Source organism: Syngnathoides biaculeatus, chromosome 2 (assembly GCF_019802595.1).
Source record: "Syngnathoides biaculeatus isolate LvHL_M chromosome 2, ASM1980259v1, whole genome shotgun sequence".
NCBI classification, from domain to species: Eukaryota; Metazoa; Chordata; class Actinopteri; order Syngnathiformes; family Syngnathidae; genus Syngnathoides; species Syngnathoides biaculeatus.
Window position 1 is genome coordinate 29,175,227 of NC_084641.1, and position 16,431 is coordinate 29,191,657.

General features: G+C 46.9%; 1 protein-coding gene and 1 pseudogene across 2 annotated transcripts in view; both read right to left on the reverse strand.

Moving 5' to 3' along the window:
• Positions 1–1,483: 1,483 nt before the first annotated feature.
• hnf4a (hepatocyte nuclear factor 4, alpha) overlaps positions 1,484–16,431 on the reverse strand; it is a 37,878-nt gene continuing 22,930 nt past the window's right edge. Inside the window, exons 1-10 of one of the 2 annotated variants that reach the window (XM_061845863.1) lie at positions 12,510–12,661; positions 10,985–11,159; positions 10,794–10,888; positions 9,571–9,677; positions 9,318–9,473; positions 7,220–7,307; positions 6,952–7,104; positions 5,475–5,711; positions 3,984–4,106; positions 1,484–3,546 (exon numbers count right to left, since the gene is read on the reverse strand). In XM_061845863.1, the coding sequence (XP_061701847.1) occupies positions 3,404–3,546; positions 3,984–4,106; positions 5,475–5,711; positions 6,952–7,104; positions 7,220–7,307; positions 9,318–9,473; positions 9,571–9,677; positions 10,794–10,888; positions 10,985–11,159; positions 12,510–12,597 (1,365 nt within the window). In that variant the 5' untranslated portion in view covers positions 12,598–12,661 and the 3' untranslated portion in view covers positions 1,484–3,403. Of the gene's footprint in view, positions 3,547–3,983; positions 4,107–5,474; positions 5,712–6,951; positions 7,105–7,219; positions 7,308–9,317; positions 9,474–9,570; positions 9,678–10,793; positions 10,889–10,984; positions 11,160–12,509; positions 12,662–16,431 lie in introns of those variants that run through there. The other variant, XM_061845873.1, reaches the window with a different exon arrangement.
• On the reverse strand, positions 4,938–5,056 carry LOC133497384 (5S ribosomal RNA; annotated as a pseudogene).

The window sequence follows — 16,431 nt, forward strand, 5'->3', positions numbered from 1 at the left end:
CCTCCATTTTCTGTGCTGTTTGTTTGTACCGCGCACTTCTTCTTCTTCTTCTTCTTTTCCTTTCGGCTTGTCCCGATTAGGGGTCGCCACAGCGCGTCATCTTTTCTCCATCTAAGCCGATCTCGTGCAGCTTCCCTCACCACATCTTCCTCTCGCTCTCGCTCTCTCTTCCTTGACAGCTCCATCCTCGTCCCCCTCCTGCCAATTTCCTCGCTCTCTCGCCTCTGGACATGTCCAAACCATCCAAGTCTGCTCTCTCGAACCTTGTTCCTTCCAAAACATCCAACTTTGCCTGTCCCTCTAATGAGCTCATTTGTTTCTAATCCTATCCAACCGAGAACCTCAACATCTTCATTTCTGCCACCTCCGGTTCTGCTTCCTGTCGTCTCTTCAGTGCCACCGTCTCTAATCCGTCCATCATGGCCGTCCTCGCCGCTGTTTTCTAAACTTTGCCCTCCTTCGTCCTAGCAGAGACTCTTCCGTCACATAGAACACCAGACACCTTCCGCCAACTGTTCCACCCCGCTTGGACCCGCTTCTTCACTTCCTTACCAAACTCACCATTCCTCCGGATTGTTGACCCCAAGTATTTGAAGTCATCCACCCTCGCCATCTCTTCACTCTTCCCCCTCCGCCCCTCACATTCATGCACGTATATTCTGTATTATTTTGGCTAATTTAAATTCCTCTCCTTTCCAATGGGTGCCTCCATCTTTCTAACCGTTCCTCCGCCTGTTCCCTGCTATCACCGCAGATCACAACATCACCTGCGAACATCCTGGTCCATGGGGATTCCAGTCCAACCTCATCTGTCAGCCTATCCATTACTACCGCAAACAGGAAGGGGCTCAGAGCGGATCCCTGATGCAGTCCCACCTCCACCTTAAATTCTTCTGACACATCGCTGTTCTGCTGCCCTCATACACTCCCTGGACTATTCTAACACATTCCTCCGCCACACCAGACTTGCACGTGCAGTACCACGGTTCCTCTCTTGGTACTCTGTCACAGGCTTTCTCTAGATCCACAAAGACCCAATGTAGCTCCTTCTGACCTTCTCTGTACTTTTCCGCGAGCATCCTCAAGGCAAACAATGCACCTGTGGTACTCTTTCTAGGCATGAAACCATACTGTTGCTCGCAGATACTTACTTCTGTCCTGAGTCTAGCCTCCACTACTCTTTCCCATAACTTCATTGTGTGGCTCACCATCTTTATTCCTCTCTAGTTTCCACAGCTCTGAACATCCCCTTTGTTCTTAAAAACGGGGACTAGCACACTTTTTGCGCCGTTCTTCTGCCATCTTCTCTCCTGCTAGTATGCTCTTGAATAAGTTGGCCAAAAACTCCACAGCCACCTCTCCAAATTGCTTCCATACCTCCGCTCATTATGTTTGTATCGTATACTGTGCGTGAATAAAATACACAACTGCAACAAATGCAATGTAAAAATAGACCTTGATTTATTATTTCATCTTTACATTGTACGGCAACGCGTCGGCTGCTTTTAAGGCAGTACAGGTCACAAGGCACACTTCATTAGCTGTTCAGACGTGACATGAAAGTCCTAAACATAAAATATACACGTTTGAAATACAACTGAAGAACCTACTTCCTGCGGCTGCTTATGAAAAAATAGTTTGAACACTTGACTTCTTTCTAGTAGTTTTTAGTCCGGTCAGCAAGATAAGCAATGTCTCACACGTTGGGTTTTTTTTTTTTTCTTTTTCTTTAGCATGAATGTAATGCATTTGTGACTTACCAGCATTTTTTTTTTTAATCACAGATGAACTCCAAATATTAAAAAAAAAAAAAAAAGAACAAAACACTAAATAGAATGCAAAGCCCTGTAACATTCGTAAAATACTGACATGGTCCCGTTGCCGAGTCGACCATGAGCTTTTTGCGACACGCACGCCGAGGACATCGAAAAGAAAGCCACGTCGGCCACGCAACTAAAATATTTACACGAAAACATTCGAAATGCCGATCATATACAACAACAGACCCCCCCCCCCGCCCCCCGAGTTAAAGGTTGAATCCAGAGGATCTATATTTTATTTATACATCACACAAACGTAGCTAATTTTTCATTAAAAAACATTTGAAAAAATTCTCAACCCCAGTAAAGAAAATGGCTTCCGACATAGACAATTACAGATGCTGCGAGTGGGAGTTTTTATGAAATGATCCGTGGAAGAGGAGGAATTCAATTCAATTCAATAATTCAACTCGATATGTTCGAATCGGAGTTGCCGAACGCAACACAAGGACGGGATTCGGCGAGACCTGACCAAGTTGACGCGGAACTTCACACCCAGAACGCAGACTAGCAGGTGCCGCAAGAAACCTACGTACACCTTGTTGACGAAATGATCTCATACAAACACGTTTAAACGTCGTCTGATGCTGCTCGCGCTCAACAGTGAGTCGTTTTTTGTTGTTGTTGTACTAGTGACTGAGTCAGCTTAGAAGAAAAATCGAAACCATCGGTAAGATTTATCCCGAATTTAACATAATGCAGCGAACACTTTAGAGCACACACCGCCGTAGACAATTTCAGCAAGACCTCAGCGTCAACTTTATACAGCGTCCAAATTTCGTCACCTCCTAAACATCGCATGGATACAGATATTAGCTGACATCTATATCTGTATCGCTATTGTACTTACATTTAAAACGAGGTCGATACTAAACAATTGAACACGTACGTACTTACTTGCTACCGAAGCCGAGTGAACGCTGTACCGGGTTTTCAAAGCAGTCCTCCGTGAATCGCTTGGAACATATTACTGTCCACTTGGATTTGTAAGTCTAATGCGCCCACTTTGTCTTCTCAAACCCGGTCCATAACCTGCCCATCCGTTCATGTTTCGGCCATTCATGTAGCGCACAACAACCGTAGACAAAAACGCTTCCTCACCATCTTTGCTAGCTTTTTCACTCTCTGGCTAAATGTTGTCTAGGCGTGACGTCACATTCCGGGGAGTAATGGAACTTCCCGAATCTAAGTGCCATTTCGAACAAAATCTCGAGGCTGACTTTGACTCGGATTCATTTCATTTTTGTTGTGTTGAGAATTTTTTAAATATATTTCAAAAAAAAAGAAAAATGGAATTTTAGCTACATTTGTACGATAGACAAATAAAATACATTAGCTCTGGAGTCGACCTTGAAAGTAGTCGACTCAAAAGAGAATCATGAAATTACTTTCAAGGCATTTTGCTATTTTCTGTTTCAGTCACCTTGACAACTTGAAAGATATTTATTTTGAGAATTTTGAAGAAAAAGACCCCAACCGGTCACACGAGGACTCCGAGGTACCAGAGCGGCTCCGACTCCCGGAGACAAATTCCTCGTGCGTTTTTGACATACTTGGCGAAATACGGACGATTCTGATTCGGATTAGATGGCCTCTTGCTTGGTGATGGTTGTCTGAGCGACGGAGGTTGGCTGCTTGGGGACGGTGGCGATGACCCCTTGAGCAATTTTATAATGTTCCGAGCTGGATGCCGTGGGCGGAGACGGTATCGGGGTTTCGGGAGTGGCTGGAAAAGTAGAACACAAAAGCAACAAGTACCGGTTAGAAAAAAAAAAAAAAAAAAAAAAAGCCCGGGCGAGCAAAGAGAGGACTAAGCCGGTCTATTATCGGCCTCCTGCGGTAGAACATATCTCAGGGCAAAACCATTTTCAGATAAAGAACAAGCACTTTTGTGAAATTTCTCAGCGCATTAAACACGTTAAGAAAGAATAACAGGAGTTTTCTTTGACCAAGTAAGCCAGATTAGTTTGCATGAAGAATTTAAAGGATTACTCCGCCAAGCCTTTTCAGCTACAAACTCGACGGGGCTGCACAGAGAGTTGCGAGAGGGAAAATATGAAATGCATTCGACAGCGGCACGTTTAGATGATTCCAAATCCACCAGCCGGAGGCCTGTCAAACGATCCTCCCTGCTCTACTTTCTTGTTTTTGCTTTTTACGTACAGATTTGTCCATTGTGGATGGGCGTCGGCATGCTGTTGGACACAATGACGTTGCTGCTGAGGTGCTCCTGAACCAGGTGAGGGTGAAGAGAATGAGGTGCGTGTGGCGCTTCATTGGCAGAGCCTGGAAGACAACACGGCTTAAAACTGTAACATGACAATTTCATGAAAGCCAAGCAAATGGGCCTTTGAAATCTCATCATAGTTTTTTTTTTTTCTTGTCGCATCAAGCCAGAGAAACACATCATTTGCTGGTAGGTTACTACCGTGATTTCCTGCCGACAAACCGTGACTTTTTTCCACACGCCTTCAATCGTGCGGTTTACGCGGCGATGCGGCTAATTTGTGCATTTTTTTCCCAACGGCCGCAAGGGGGGCACTCGAGCGAAAAAGGTAAGAATGAGAACGGTGGAATATATGTGCCGAGGAAGTGACTTTTACCGGCCCTATTAGCACCGCACTAGCGTGTTGCTGCTATGTTACTGGCGTGTCTCGGTGATATTTACCGGTACGGTAAGTTCATTTTAACCGACCCTGTTAGCATTAGTGCTAGTGCGGCCCTAGTGTTAATGCTCGCTTTACCGTGGCGCTAGCGTTAGCACTCACATTAGCTCGGCACTAAACGCGTTTCTGTGTACCGTCTTTGTAAACATCTTGTGTTTCAATGTGGCCACTTGCGGCTTTTACACAGCTGCGGCGTACGTATGTACCAAAAGGTATTTCCTTTACAAATGTAATCGGTGAGGCTTGTAACCAGGTGCGCTCTCTAGACCGGGAATTACGGTAAGTTGATTGTTGGCTAGTGCTAGTTTCTCTTTCTTCTTCTTTGGCTTTCGGGTTGTCGCGTTAGGGGTCGCCACAGCGCGTCATCTCAGATGAACGCATATTTGTTTGGCACAGTTTTACGCCGGATGCCCTTCCCGACGCAACCCCTCTGCGTTACGCCGGGGAGAGAAGCTTACAGCACCTGATATTCCCGGGCGGTCTCCCATCTAAGTACCAACCAGGACCAAACCCGCTTAGTTCCCGACATCTGACGAGATCGGGCGTTCTCAGGCTAGCGTGGCCGCAAGCCGAGTTTCTCTTCAGTAGCATGAAAACTATTTCACAGTGCTCTTTGTTTTGACCAATAACAAAGAAAAAAGTCCAAAGAAGTCGAATTGTACATTTACAGTACACGAGTTGGAGACAACCCAAACTATCATCTGATATGAAATTGGTTTGGATGTTTAAGAGCAAACCAGGAAGTACAAGTTTTACCATCCACAGTGAAGCGGCTTTTTCGTGGTCACAGACTGAGGTGCCTTCTGGATAAAGGTTCCAGAGACTCTAGAGACAATTGTCTGGTTTTACCGGTTTTGCTCATTCCTTCACTATGATGTCCACCGTTTCAACCACTACCCCAACCGAACGGCCCAGGTGGTAAAAAGCACTCCCACTCTGCACTTAAGTGGAAGTTCAGATATGATTTTAACGTGTAAGGAAGACTCACCTCCGAGTAGCATCTCCTGCAGGAGATTATCAATCTTGGCCATGCCAAAAAGTTTGACGAACTGGATCTGTTCAATCATCTGCCAGGTGATGCTCTGCAAGGTCGGCAACAGGAGGAGCAACTCGCCGAACCGCCCGCGGGAGTCGTATTGCCGGTCGTTGATATAGTCCTCCAGGCTGACCTGAACTTGGTATCGCATCCGTTTGATCTTTCCGGGGTCACTCAGACCTTTTGCGTCTGTGGGCAAACAGGAGCCGCGTATTTACCGAGGGAATTTGTGGCAACCGCGCCGTAGTCGTCTTGATAGCTCAGCCGTAGACCCGTCCACCGTGACGTGACGTGACGCACGTACTCCCGGGTAGTGAAAGCACGAGCGATCTCCGATTGCGGCACTAGCGAACGAACCATTTCACGTCATTCCACCGAGGCGGAGCCATCGAGGAAGCAGGGGGAACTGATTCGATGAGGATTTCCGCCGTCGTCTGTCACGTTGGAATGCGTGAAGTTTCAGTCGAAAGGAAGACGGTACATGAAGTATTTTGCGTTTCAAACCGATAATCGATTCAAAAATAAACTGAGTGGAATTTCAGACATAGTTTAAGTCCCTGGAAATGAAAATTTGACACACCGCAGAGAAGCGTGTCAAAACCCTGCCAAATTTGAATGATTGTGAAAATTGTCCAGTCTATGAAATCAGGTTTCAAATTTGTGAAAAATCAATCCATAAAATTCATCGAAACCCCGCCCCCTCACCAGCTGCTTTTCTGACCTGGAAAAAAAATTATTGGGCACCCTACACGTAACTACATGTTTGAGCTACTTATAGCGTCCAGTTCCTGGAATACAGTCCAGAAGATCCCACTGTGTCCAGGCCGCAACAATGAGGCACTCTAAACCCACCACAGCCGGTCCCGGTCCAGAATCAAAAAATACAATGAAATCCACCCTCCTTGCTCTTCTGTTTTTCCGTGGGTGACGTGCACACACCCGTGGCCGTGCGGGCAAACTACCAGAAGGACGACGCGCTTTCGGCGTGCAGCCACGTCGAAGTCGGACTTGATAACCGGTGTCGTGAACCAAGGTACCCAAGTTCTTATTTTGTAGCTGAGAGGCGATCGGACCGTGTCACGAGACTCCGTTTTCGCCACTCCCCCTCCTAAAATCCGTAAAACTGAAACACTGAAAAACTGAGTGTGACATAGTTCTTCGTTCTTAAGTTCTTTTCAATAATCATCTGAATTAAATCTCTCAGTTCACTTCGCAGGGTCTTTGACATGATCACTGGCTCATTAACAGACTTTTCTGTTCCTCGGATCGATGCTGATTCGACAGTAATATGGATCGCGCTATCGTCTGCTAACAGGCCAGCCGTTACGTCTCGCTCGGTTTTCAGACATTCTGCCACCAGAAGTAGACCCGGAACCTGTTCTTGACAAATAATAATGGATGAATTGATCATCGAAAAGGTTTGCAGCACCTGGATCAAAGAAGACGATGGCCTTCAAGCAGGCGTACTCGTTGTCATCTATTTGAAGCTCCTGGAAGGGAAGCACCAGCTCATCCAGAATCCTCACAGCCACCCGGCCCACTTCCAGCTCTGGGCAGTTCCTGGGAACGATGTGATCGTTTCCTGCAACGCAATCGCCGACTTACTGTGACCGCAAGATTCACTGGAGATCGTTTTGACGACAGGATCGGACTCGGCGATGACAGGACCAAATTGTCACTGGGGCGCTCGTTTTTACCTAATAAGAGGATATCTTTGTAGAGCATGGACCGCTTTGCGGCACCCAGCAACAGATGTTCTCCGGCGTGAGCTCGAAGCAGTGCCACCTAAAAAAAAAAAGAGGTGAGCTGTTTTCAATTCATTTTGACCAAAATAAAAAAATGAACGATGATTAAAAATGGAAAAAAAAGCTGTTCTGTGTGGACCACCAGACATGCCAGGAAGGGAAAATTCACATTGTGACCGCATTCTAGATACAACACGAAATGATCATTTGCAACCACAAAATCCATCCATTTTCTTTGCCGCTTATCCCCACAAGGGTCGCCTAACCCAGCGGTCAACGGGCAGGAGGCGGGGTACACCCTGAACTGGTCTCCAGTCAATCGCAGGCCACATCGAGACAAACGGCCGCAATCGCGCGCAGTATGTTATTTCCGGGTTTTGTCGGGCGCGTTCGAGTACCGATTTTCGTTCGAAAACAGAAGCGAAAAAGACCCGATTTGTTGGAAAACGGGGACGTTGGAGAACCGAGGCGTGACTGTATTTGTCACCACAATCCATTACGGAGAGGTTTGCCTTCATTTCAAGCCCGAAGCCTCCGTCGGCAATCCTGACGTCGATTCGGAAAAGCAAAGCAAAGCAAATTTATTTGTATAGCGCATTTCATACACGGGGTAACTCAATGTGCTTTACGTGATTAAAGGCATTTGAAAACAAAGAGATAAAACATCGGGATAAAAACAATAAGAATGACAAACACTATTAAAAAAAAGACAAATAAAACTGCATACAATGCAAGTACTATGATTAAAAAAAAATGTATATATTCTAAAAAGTATGAGAAAAAAAATAATAGTTTTCAACCTGGACTTCAAAATATTCCCACTTGGGGCTGACCTCACCTTTGTTGGCAATTTATTCCTTTTTTTTTTTTTTTTTTAATAGCTAAATGCTGCTTCGCCACGTTTGCTTTGGACTCTGCGCTCCACCATTTGACCCGAGTCAATCGGTCTCAGCGCTCGACTGGGTTTGTATTCTGTAAGCATGTCTTTCACGTATTCAGGACCGAAATCATTTAGTGATTGATAGACTGGTAGCAGAACTTTAAAATCTATTCTAAAGCTGGCTGGAAGCCAGTGGAAGGACTTTAGGATTGGCGTTATATGCTCTGACCAACTTTGTTTTGTTCAGAACAGTCAGAAGACCCTTACAGTAGTCAAGTCTACTTGAGGTAAAACCACGGATGAGCTTTTCCTGGTCTGCTTGACACAGACAAGACTTCACTCTAGATATGTTTTTCAGCTGGTAGAAGGCAGTTTTTGTGATTGATTTGACATGATCGTTGAAAGTCAGGTCGGAATCGATCGGAACCCCCAGGTTTCGGACTCTGTCTTTGGTTTTTAAAGATAGGGAGTCCGAGTGTTTACTAACGGCAGTTGTCTTTTCTTTATTGCCAAAAACTATTGTCTCAGTTTTGTTGTGATTTAGTCGAATCAAATTTTGAACAGTGGAACAGATTTGGCGAGCACCATCTTCCCTTGACCCGATGACCTTTTCCACAAAGGTAAAGAAAGACTTTTCGATCGATTCTTTCTTACGGTGCGCCCAATTTGTTCACCCAACTGTCCAGAAATGATATCGATACATTGTGTTCCCGCATTCTGGATCGTTTCTGGCCACAAATGAGACTGATTTTGTCCTGTCATTTTCGGGTCTTTGTGGTTCTATCCTTCGGACGCCGTGCGGAAAGCAAATCCCTTCATAACACAATATCAGCAAATGAGTTACCAGGAGCTGGTGATCCCGCTGTTAATGATTCGGCACCATCTAACTTTAAAACGGGCTCATCATCTTGTAACCGAGGATTAAAATACATTAACCACTCCGCACGGAGTGAGAGTGATGACCCCCCCCCCCCCATCCCTTCCCACACTTCCCTTCCTCCTCATTCCAGGTTTTAATCATTTAGCTTCACTTCTTCCACCGCACGTCTGCAGACAGAGAACTTATTTGGGTGGAGATCTGTCTTGCGGAGGGATGTTATCCTAGCGGTGGGCTGGTTGATGAATGACCAGAGTGTCTATACAACTATGTACACTGTGTCTGAGTCTTACCTGGTCATCCAGGGGCAGGTCACAGAAGGCCGGGATGTACTTGGCCCACTCCACCAGCACCAGCAGCTGCTGTTTCATGGACTCGCACACGTCCGTGATGTTGGCGATCTTTTTGGTGCGGACGTCGCCGTTCAGAATGGGGGCGGGGGAGGTGATCTGAACCGGGGCGGGATTAAACCGGCGCGTTAAAGGGGGGGGGGGGGGGCGTCGTCGTTGAGGCTCCATAGCGAGGGTCGGAGAGGAAGGCCTTTACCTGTCTTGACAGCACATCCGCTTGGATGAGCGCATTGATGGAGGGTAAACTGCTGTCTTCGTAGCTGGATCTTCTGGTGCTGATTCTGTCTCTTTCATTCTGCACGGCTGCAAACATTCGCACGTGTTACGCGTGCGCCGGATGACGCCGCAAACGAGGAAGGTCTTCCCCGCTGGCGTGGTGTCAAAACCGTAGATTCTAATAGAGCAGTGCCTTCAGATAAGTTTACGTTGCTCCGCGACGATTCTCGTACTTCAAATCAAATAGGATACGGTATTGATTTGCCCACCACGTAACCTGCGAACGGAAAATGCGAGGACAAAACGCGACCGCACGTAAAGTATTACGCGTTCTTGTTCTTTTTTTTTTTTTTTTTTTTTTCGAAGGTAATTCACAGCCGGCAAATCACCTTACTGGCGCCACCAACTGATATTGTCCTTCCACTCCAAAGAAACCAATCCGAATCGATGGTGGCCACACGTTGTGAAGTCGGCTGCCGCCACCGAGCGAGAGCACTACGGCTCATTTCTCAAATTTTGCTCATATCTCGAGACAAAAACAGCTGATATAAAGACGCTAGGTGTTGAATCAGATTTCGGCCTCTATGTGGTTCCGTGCGTGATCTGAATCAGTCGTGCTATGCCCATGTATCGTCAATTATATCAGCAACGGGACAGTTTCTTGAAACTTTATTCCGATTTCATCGTCTCACAGCTGGGCCACAATAGCGGCGGCGTTTTTCAGTCCGTCACTTGCTTGGTCAAGCATGCCGAGTTCGACACCTCCGCACATTCATAGCTTTAATAATCAGCATCTCTAGCAAGTATGATGTATTTTATGTTGTTTTTATGTTTTTTGATCAATATTAAGTGTAACCTTTTGAAATTGTACCGTAGATGGCACATTTTCATGCCGCGTTTTCACCTTGGTGGTTTTTAATCAATCGGGAACAAGAGAGTGGCGATATTCATTCCCCGCTGCCGCAAAGACACTAAAAGCCGGACTTGCCGCGACCGAGGCCGCCGAGTCGTTTTCCAAAGAAAAATAAGACTTCCAAGGCTGTCGCGTTTATCAGTATATGGCTATTATTGCTCTGAGGTGTTTGCTCAGCATAAGCCGCTCGCAGACTCCATCGCCCCGCCGAGTGATCATTAACAAAGAACTCCTCTTGTCGGTTGCGACACACCCGAGCCGAGCGTTGACGTTCAGTCCCGACGCCGTACCTTCTTTTTTCATGCCGGCCCTGAAGCACTTCTTCAGCCTGCAGTATCTGCATTGATTTCTCTTGTCTTTGTCCACGATGCATTGTCTGTTGAACCTGCACAGTCAGTCGGATGCGATTTTGCGCCGTTATTCAGTGGCGAAAGACGCTCAACACTCATTCTTGTGTAGGGTGGGGTCAGTTGAAACCCACCTGCAGGAGTACATGTGATTTTTGCGGACGCTCCGCCGAAAGAAGCCTTTGCAGCCGTCGCAGCTGGACGCGCCGTAGTGCTTGCCCGTGGCTCTGTCCCCGCAGATGGCGCAGAGGCTGCCCGCCGTCAGGTGGCCGGCGGCGCTCATGTTGGTGCTCTCAGCCGGCGAGGAGTCTGCGGAGACCCGGGTCAACTTTCAAGCTCGGACCGATTGGCGGGGTGCGAGTTAGATTGCAAAACCGTGCAACGTTTCTGGACAGTTAAGATGGGGAATTTGGGAAAATGATCCACATTAGAAAGTTTCTGGGAATTAGCCTGAAAATCCAAGTCGATTGAACGGAGACGTGTCGTATTCGAGCATAAATGCATTTAGTTTTTTCATACAACAGATGGTTCTCCTTGCCCTCATGCCGAGGGCATTACAGTAATGGTCGGTATCTGGAGTTCCACTCATGTCCTTGTTTTAGTCAGGATTTCGCTCAAAAACGTTTTCATCTCCATTGTCAGAATCTCGCGTTTGTTCCGATTAAATCCCGCGGGGAACGTGAAAATTCTCCCGATATTGCAAGCCGAGGTGTAAACGACAGCAGCGGCAAAGACGGTGCTTTGGAATGATCAAGACCGTCAGTCATGAGAGCCTGCGGTGATTGTTTCCCCTCTTTGAGTAGCTCAGATAAGAGTCTGAGTCGACTGTAGAGGTGGGAAAAGGAACTTGGAAAAATGTTGGGGTTTTTTTTTTTTTTTTTTGGGGGGGGGGGCAGAAGCTGTTCTTTTTCAGTCTGGCACAAGAGCTTTGACAAGACAAGACATTGAAAAAAACACATGTTGAAAATGAAGAAATTCTTGCTTCTGCTTTGTCGCTGGGGGGCTACCTGCTTTGACGTCCCTCCGTGTGGCTGGAGTTCCCGTTTTTCCTGCCCAATTAAAGCCCAGCTCAAGCGCAGAAGACTTTACCTCTCTTCCAGCGAGCTCGAAGAAAGTAACGAGCAGACGGCGCAGATACCTCAAAGTAAAAAGTCGTCTGAAAAATGACTACTCAAGTAAAAGTACAGATACCTGAAAGTATCTCCCACCTCTGGGAAACGGAGCGTCAGTAACGTAGGTCAGATTCAATCTTTAAAGGCGGTTTTGCCGCAGTCCCCAGACCGGCTCAAATCGATCAGACTACACCGCCACAAAGTCTGCTGGTTTGAAACGGGGGAAGGCCTGCCATGAAACATAACTCCTGGGAAAAGATTGTTTCACGTTCAGGATCCCAGCCAAGCGTCAAGGAAGAGTGCACGTTCGAAAAAGGGACAAGCACTTAGGCTATGAAAAAAAAAAAAAAAAAAAAAAAAAAAAAAGTAATGATTATGGACTTGGGTAGCAGACCGTTTAACAGGAGAGGAAGAACCGTTAACGCTGCTCAGACTCACTCGAGCCGGGTGAAATCAATCCAACGGCAACGGTGAGAGCGGATGACCCCCCTCGGGGTCTCGCCACAGTCCCAAAAAAAAAAAAAAAAAAAAAAAAAATCGAGCTCACCTGCGCCCATGGCCAGCACGTGCATGTTCTCGAACTCCAGCGTGGTGTACGCCGGGTCCAGGGCCTCGCTGTAGTCTGCCATGTCCATGTCTGCCAAACAAATCCTCCACGACCCGACGGTGCGACGGAAAGACTCGTCCAAGAAGCTAATGTGCCCCCCCCCCTTCCGCCAGCCACCCCTGATCCTTCTTCTTCTCCTCACCCCCTCACCACCCCCCCCCCCCCCTTGCACACCTCTGGCCACCCCCCACTGGCTCCACCCAGACGTGAGGTAGCTCCCGGGCTTGATGGGGACCTGACAGGAGACTGACATGCGCTGGCCTCCTTCCCTCGGAGCGCTAACCAGCCAAAAGGTGGGGTGGGTGTCCCTGGTTGATGGTTAACTAAAACCTCCTCAATGGTGAATCACAGTTGTTGGGTTTTTTTTTTTTTTTTTTGTCTCTCCGTTCGGATAGCGCAACTTTGACAGCTTCCATCCTCCTGTCGTCAGAAATGGTTCGGCCATTCCCGAAAGCAGTCGAATCGCCGTCCTACATCATTTTATAAGCGAGCACGATCCCACCGGCCCACGCGAGTCCGGCTTCCACTTGGGGGGGGGGGGGGGGGTTTCCAGAGTCGCATCGGTCCATCCGAATCGAGCAGGCCAAAATATTCCACCCGAGACGTCCCCGGTTATGAAATCACGCGCGACCGGGCTTTGAATTATTCGGAACTAAACCAAAGAAGGTTCAGGAGTTGTTGTTACTTTCTGTCACTCAATCATGAATGGAATGACCTTTCCAAATCAATCAAGAGCAATGACTTCATTGTTCTTCGCGAGTCCCGCGTATGGCCATAAAACGTTAAACATGTTTTTTTTTCCAAGCTGCGATTTTGGCGATACGGAGAGCTCCTTTTATGACTCCATCTTAAGCACGAAGATTATCCCATTATTGACCTCGTTTCTTCCTGCATCGGCTTTTTCTAAGTTTGACCGATTCCAAAAATCCAAAAGGTTGTGAGACATTCAAACTATTTTGTTTACATATATAATACATACAATATCTAATATATAATACATTGCTTCAACTTGTTTCGCAGATTCTGCAATCATGGATCAAACTCTTTTGCCATTTCATTTTATTCTATTTGTGGACTATGTAATAACATTGTATTTGCACCAATTCAAATTGGAAAGAAAAACAAAACTTTTTAAATGATATTTTACCTGTTTTCTTCCATATTGCATTGCCAGAAACGCCTTTGTGTCAAAGATGTCAATTCTTTTTTTGTTTGTTTTTGTTTTGAGGATTGTCATCATTATGCTTTGGTCAAAATACGGTATTTGTGTGTCATGTCATTGTCCAAGCTGCTTATCCTCACAAGGGTTGCAGCAAAGCTGGAGCCTAACCCAGCTGTCTTTGGGCGAAAGGCGGCCTAGACCCTGAACTGGTCGCCGGTCAGTCGCAGGGCAGATATCGACACCATCACTGAGTGGGAATCGATCCCACGCTGCCCGCACCAAAGGCAGCCGTGTGTACCGCTACACCATCAGTGACTCCTATATACAGCATTTATTTTGTGTATTTTGATATTTTTCAGGCGTCGGCCTCACAGTTCTGAGGTCCGGGGTTCGATCCCGGCCCTGCCTGTGTGGAGTTTGCGTGCTCTCCCCGTGCTCGCGTGGCTCTTTTCTCCGGGTGGGCACACCGGTTTCCTCCCACATCCCAAAAACACGCAACATCAATTGGACACTCTAAATTGCCCATAGGTGTGATTGTGTTTGTCTCCATGTGCCCTGCGATTGGCTGGCGACCGGTTCAGGGTGCACCCCGCCTCCTGCCCGTTGACACCCGGGATGGGCTCCGGCACGCCCCGCGACCCTCGTGAGGATAAGCGGCAAAGAAAATGGATGGATGATATTTTTCAAGGACACGTGTGAACACACACACACACGGGATCAGTACGATCCTGGTCGTTCATTAAATAGATCCAGGTTTTATCTCGGCAAATAACGACAAAGTAATAACCTAGTAATACACAATATTGCACTCTCGTCCAAATCTAAATAATTTTGCAATATTGTACTACACTATGTACAAATCTTTTTGTTCCCTTGTAATTTGACATCTTGTCATATTTGTTACTATAAAGTGAGAAAATGTATTTCGATTTTTTTCTGGATGTCCCCATTGTAGAGCTTTGGCACACACACACACCCAAAAAAATTCTAAAGTCTGATATTTGTCACGTGATTTCCGTAATTTCTTTCTCTCGTCAATCCGCAGATGTTCGCCAATCAAGCCTGTTGTTTTTTGTTTTTTCGTGCGCGCGTGGCCTCGTGTTGCACGAAGCACGGCAAACAGTAGTGGTCGTATTTGAAGAGAAAGTGCCGGTACACAGAAGCAGGTCAACGATCCGGAGTTCAGCGAGCAGTAAACCCCCCCCCCCCCCCCCCCCCCCCCCCCGGGTAGGCTTGAACTTGTTAACTGTGCAACTGGGGGGCTGTACTCGTAAAAGTATTTTTTTCTTTCTGCCGAACGGGTAAACACTGTAAGGCTCGCTTTGCGATGATGGGCTCCGTGATTGGATGTTGACAAAGCTGCCCCCGCTAATCCAATCACAAAGTGAGGTGATTAGGACCTACACAATGCCACGAGGCCCGTGGACACGTTTGCGGTTTTTGCCGTGATTAACTCATGTCAAACACCCGCTCTTTGAAAAGAAAGGAAAAAAAGATTGCAGCGATACCGCTTAGTCGACGACTATTTTGGAGTTTGGACCCCCCCCAGACCCTCTCCTCCCAAAAAGAGGAAGACAAACTTACGTCTTTGAGGTTCAAACTGAAATTACACTGCATGTGACGTGACTTTGCAAGATTACCATCGAAGAACTGATTATTCATTTATCCATCCATCCATCCATTTTCTTTGCCGCTTATCCTCACGAGGGTCGCGGGTAGTGCCGGAGCCCGTCCCGGCTGTCAACGGGCAGGAGGCGGGGCACACCCTGAACTGGTCGCCGGCCAGTCGCAGGGCACATAGAGGCAAAGGGAAGCACTCACAATCACACCTACGGGCAATTTAGAGTGTCAAATTAGTGTTGCGTGTTTTTTGGGGATGTGGGAGGAAACCGGAGTGCCCACCCGGAGAAAAGCCACGCAGGCACGGGGAGGACATGCAAACTCCACACAGGCGGGTCGGGGATCAAACCTGGATCCTCAGAACTGTGAGGTCAACGCTTTACCAGCTGAGCCACATGATTATTCATCTGTCTGTCTGTCTGTCTGTCTATCTATCTATCTATCTATCTATCTATCTATCTATCTATCTATCTATCTATCTATCTATCTATCTATCTATCTATCTATCTATCTATCTATCTATCTGTCTGTCTGTCTATCTATCTATCTATCTATTCATCATTATTTATTATTCATAATGCCGACCTGACAGCACACAGTGGAGTAAAAAATATCAAATAAATAAAAGCAAATACAAATGTTCATAGGTTCAACAAACAGGATGTTGTGATATCATTACATACAGGAGTTATAAAACACATGACATTATGCCGAAGTGCGGCGAATGTGGGTAAAGAAGTGAAGAAACGGGTCCAAGCAGGTTGGAACAACCCGCAAATGCTGTCTGGTGTTCTATGTGACGGAAGAGAAGGGAAAAGTTCATTAAACAGCGGTGAGGGCGGCCACGATGGACAGAATTAGAGACGGCGGCGCTGAAGAGACGACAGGAAGCAGAGATGAAGGTGTTGAGCTTCTCGCTCGGAGTGACCAGGTTGGATAGGGTTAGAAATGAGCTCATTAGAGGGAGGGACAGCCAAAGTTGGATGTTTTGGAAGGAACAAGGTTCGAGAGAGAGCAGACTTTGATGGTTTGGACTTTTCCAGAGGCGAGAGAGTGAGCAAAATGGTAGGAGGATGGTAA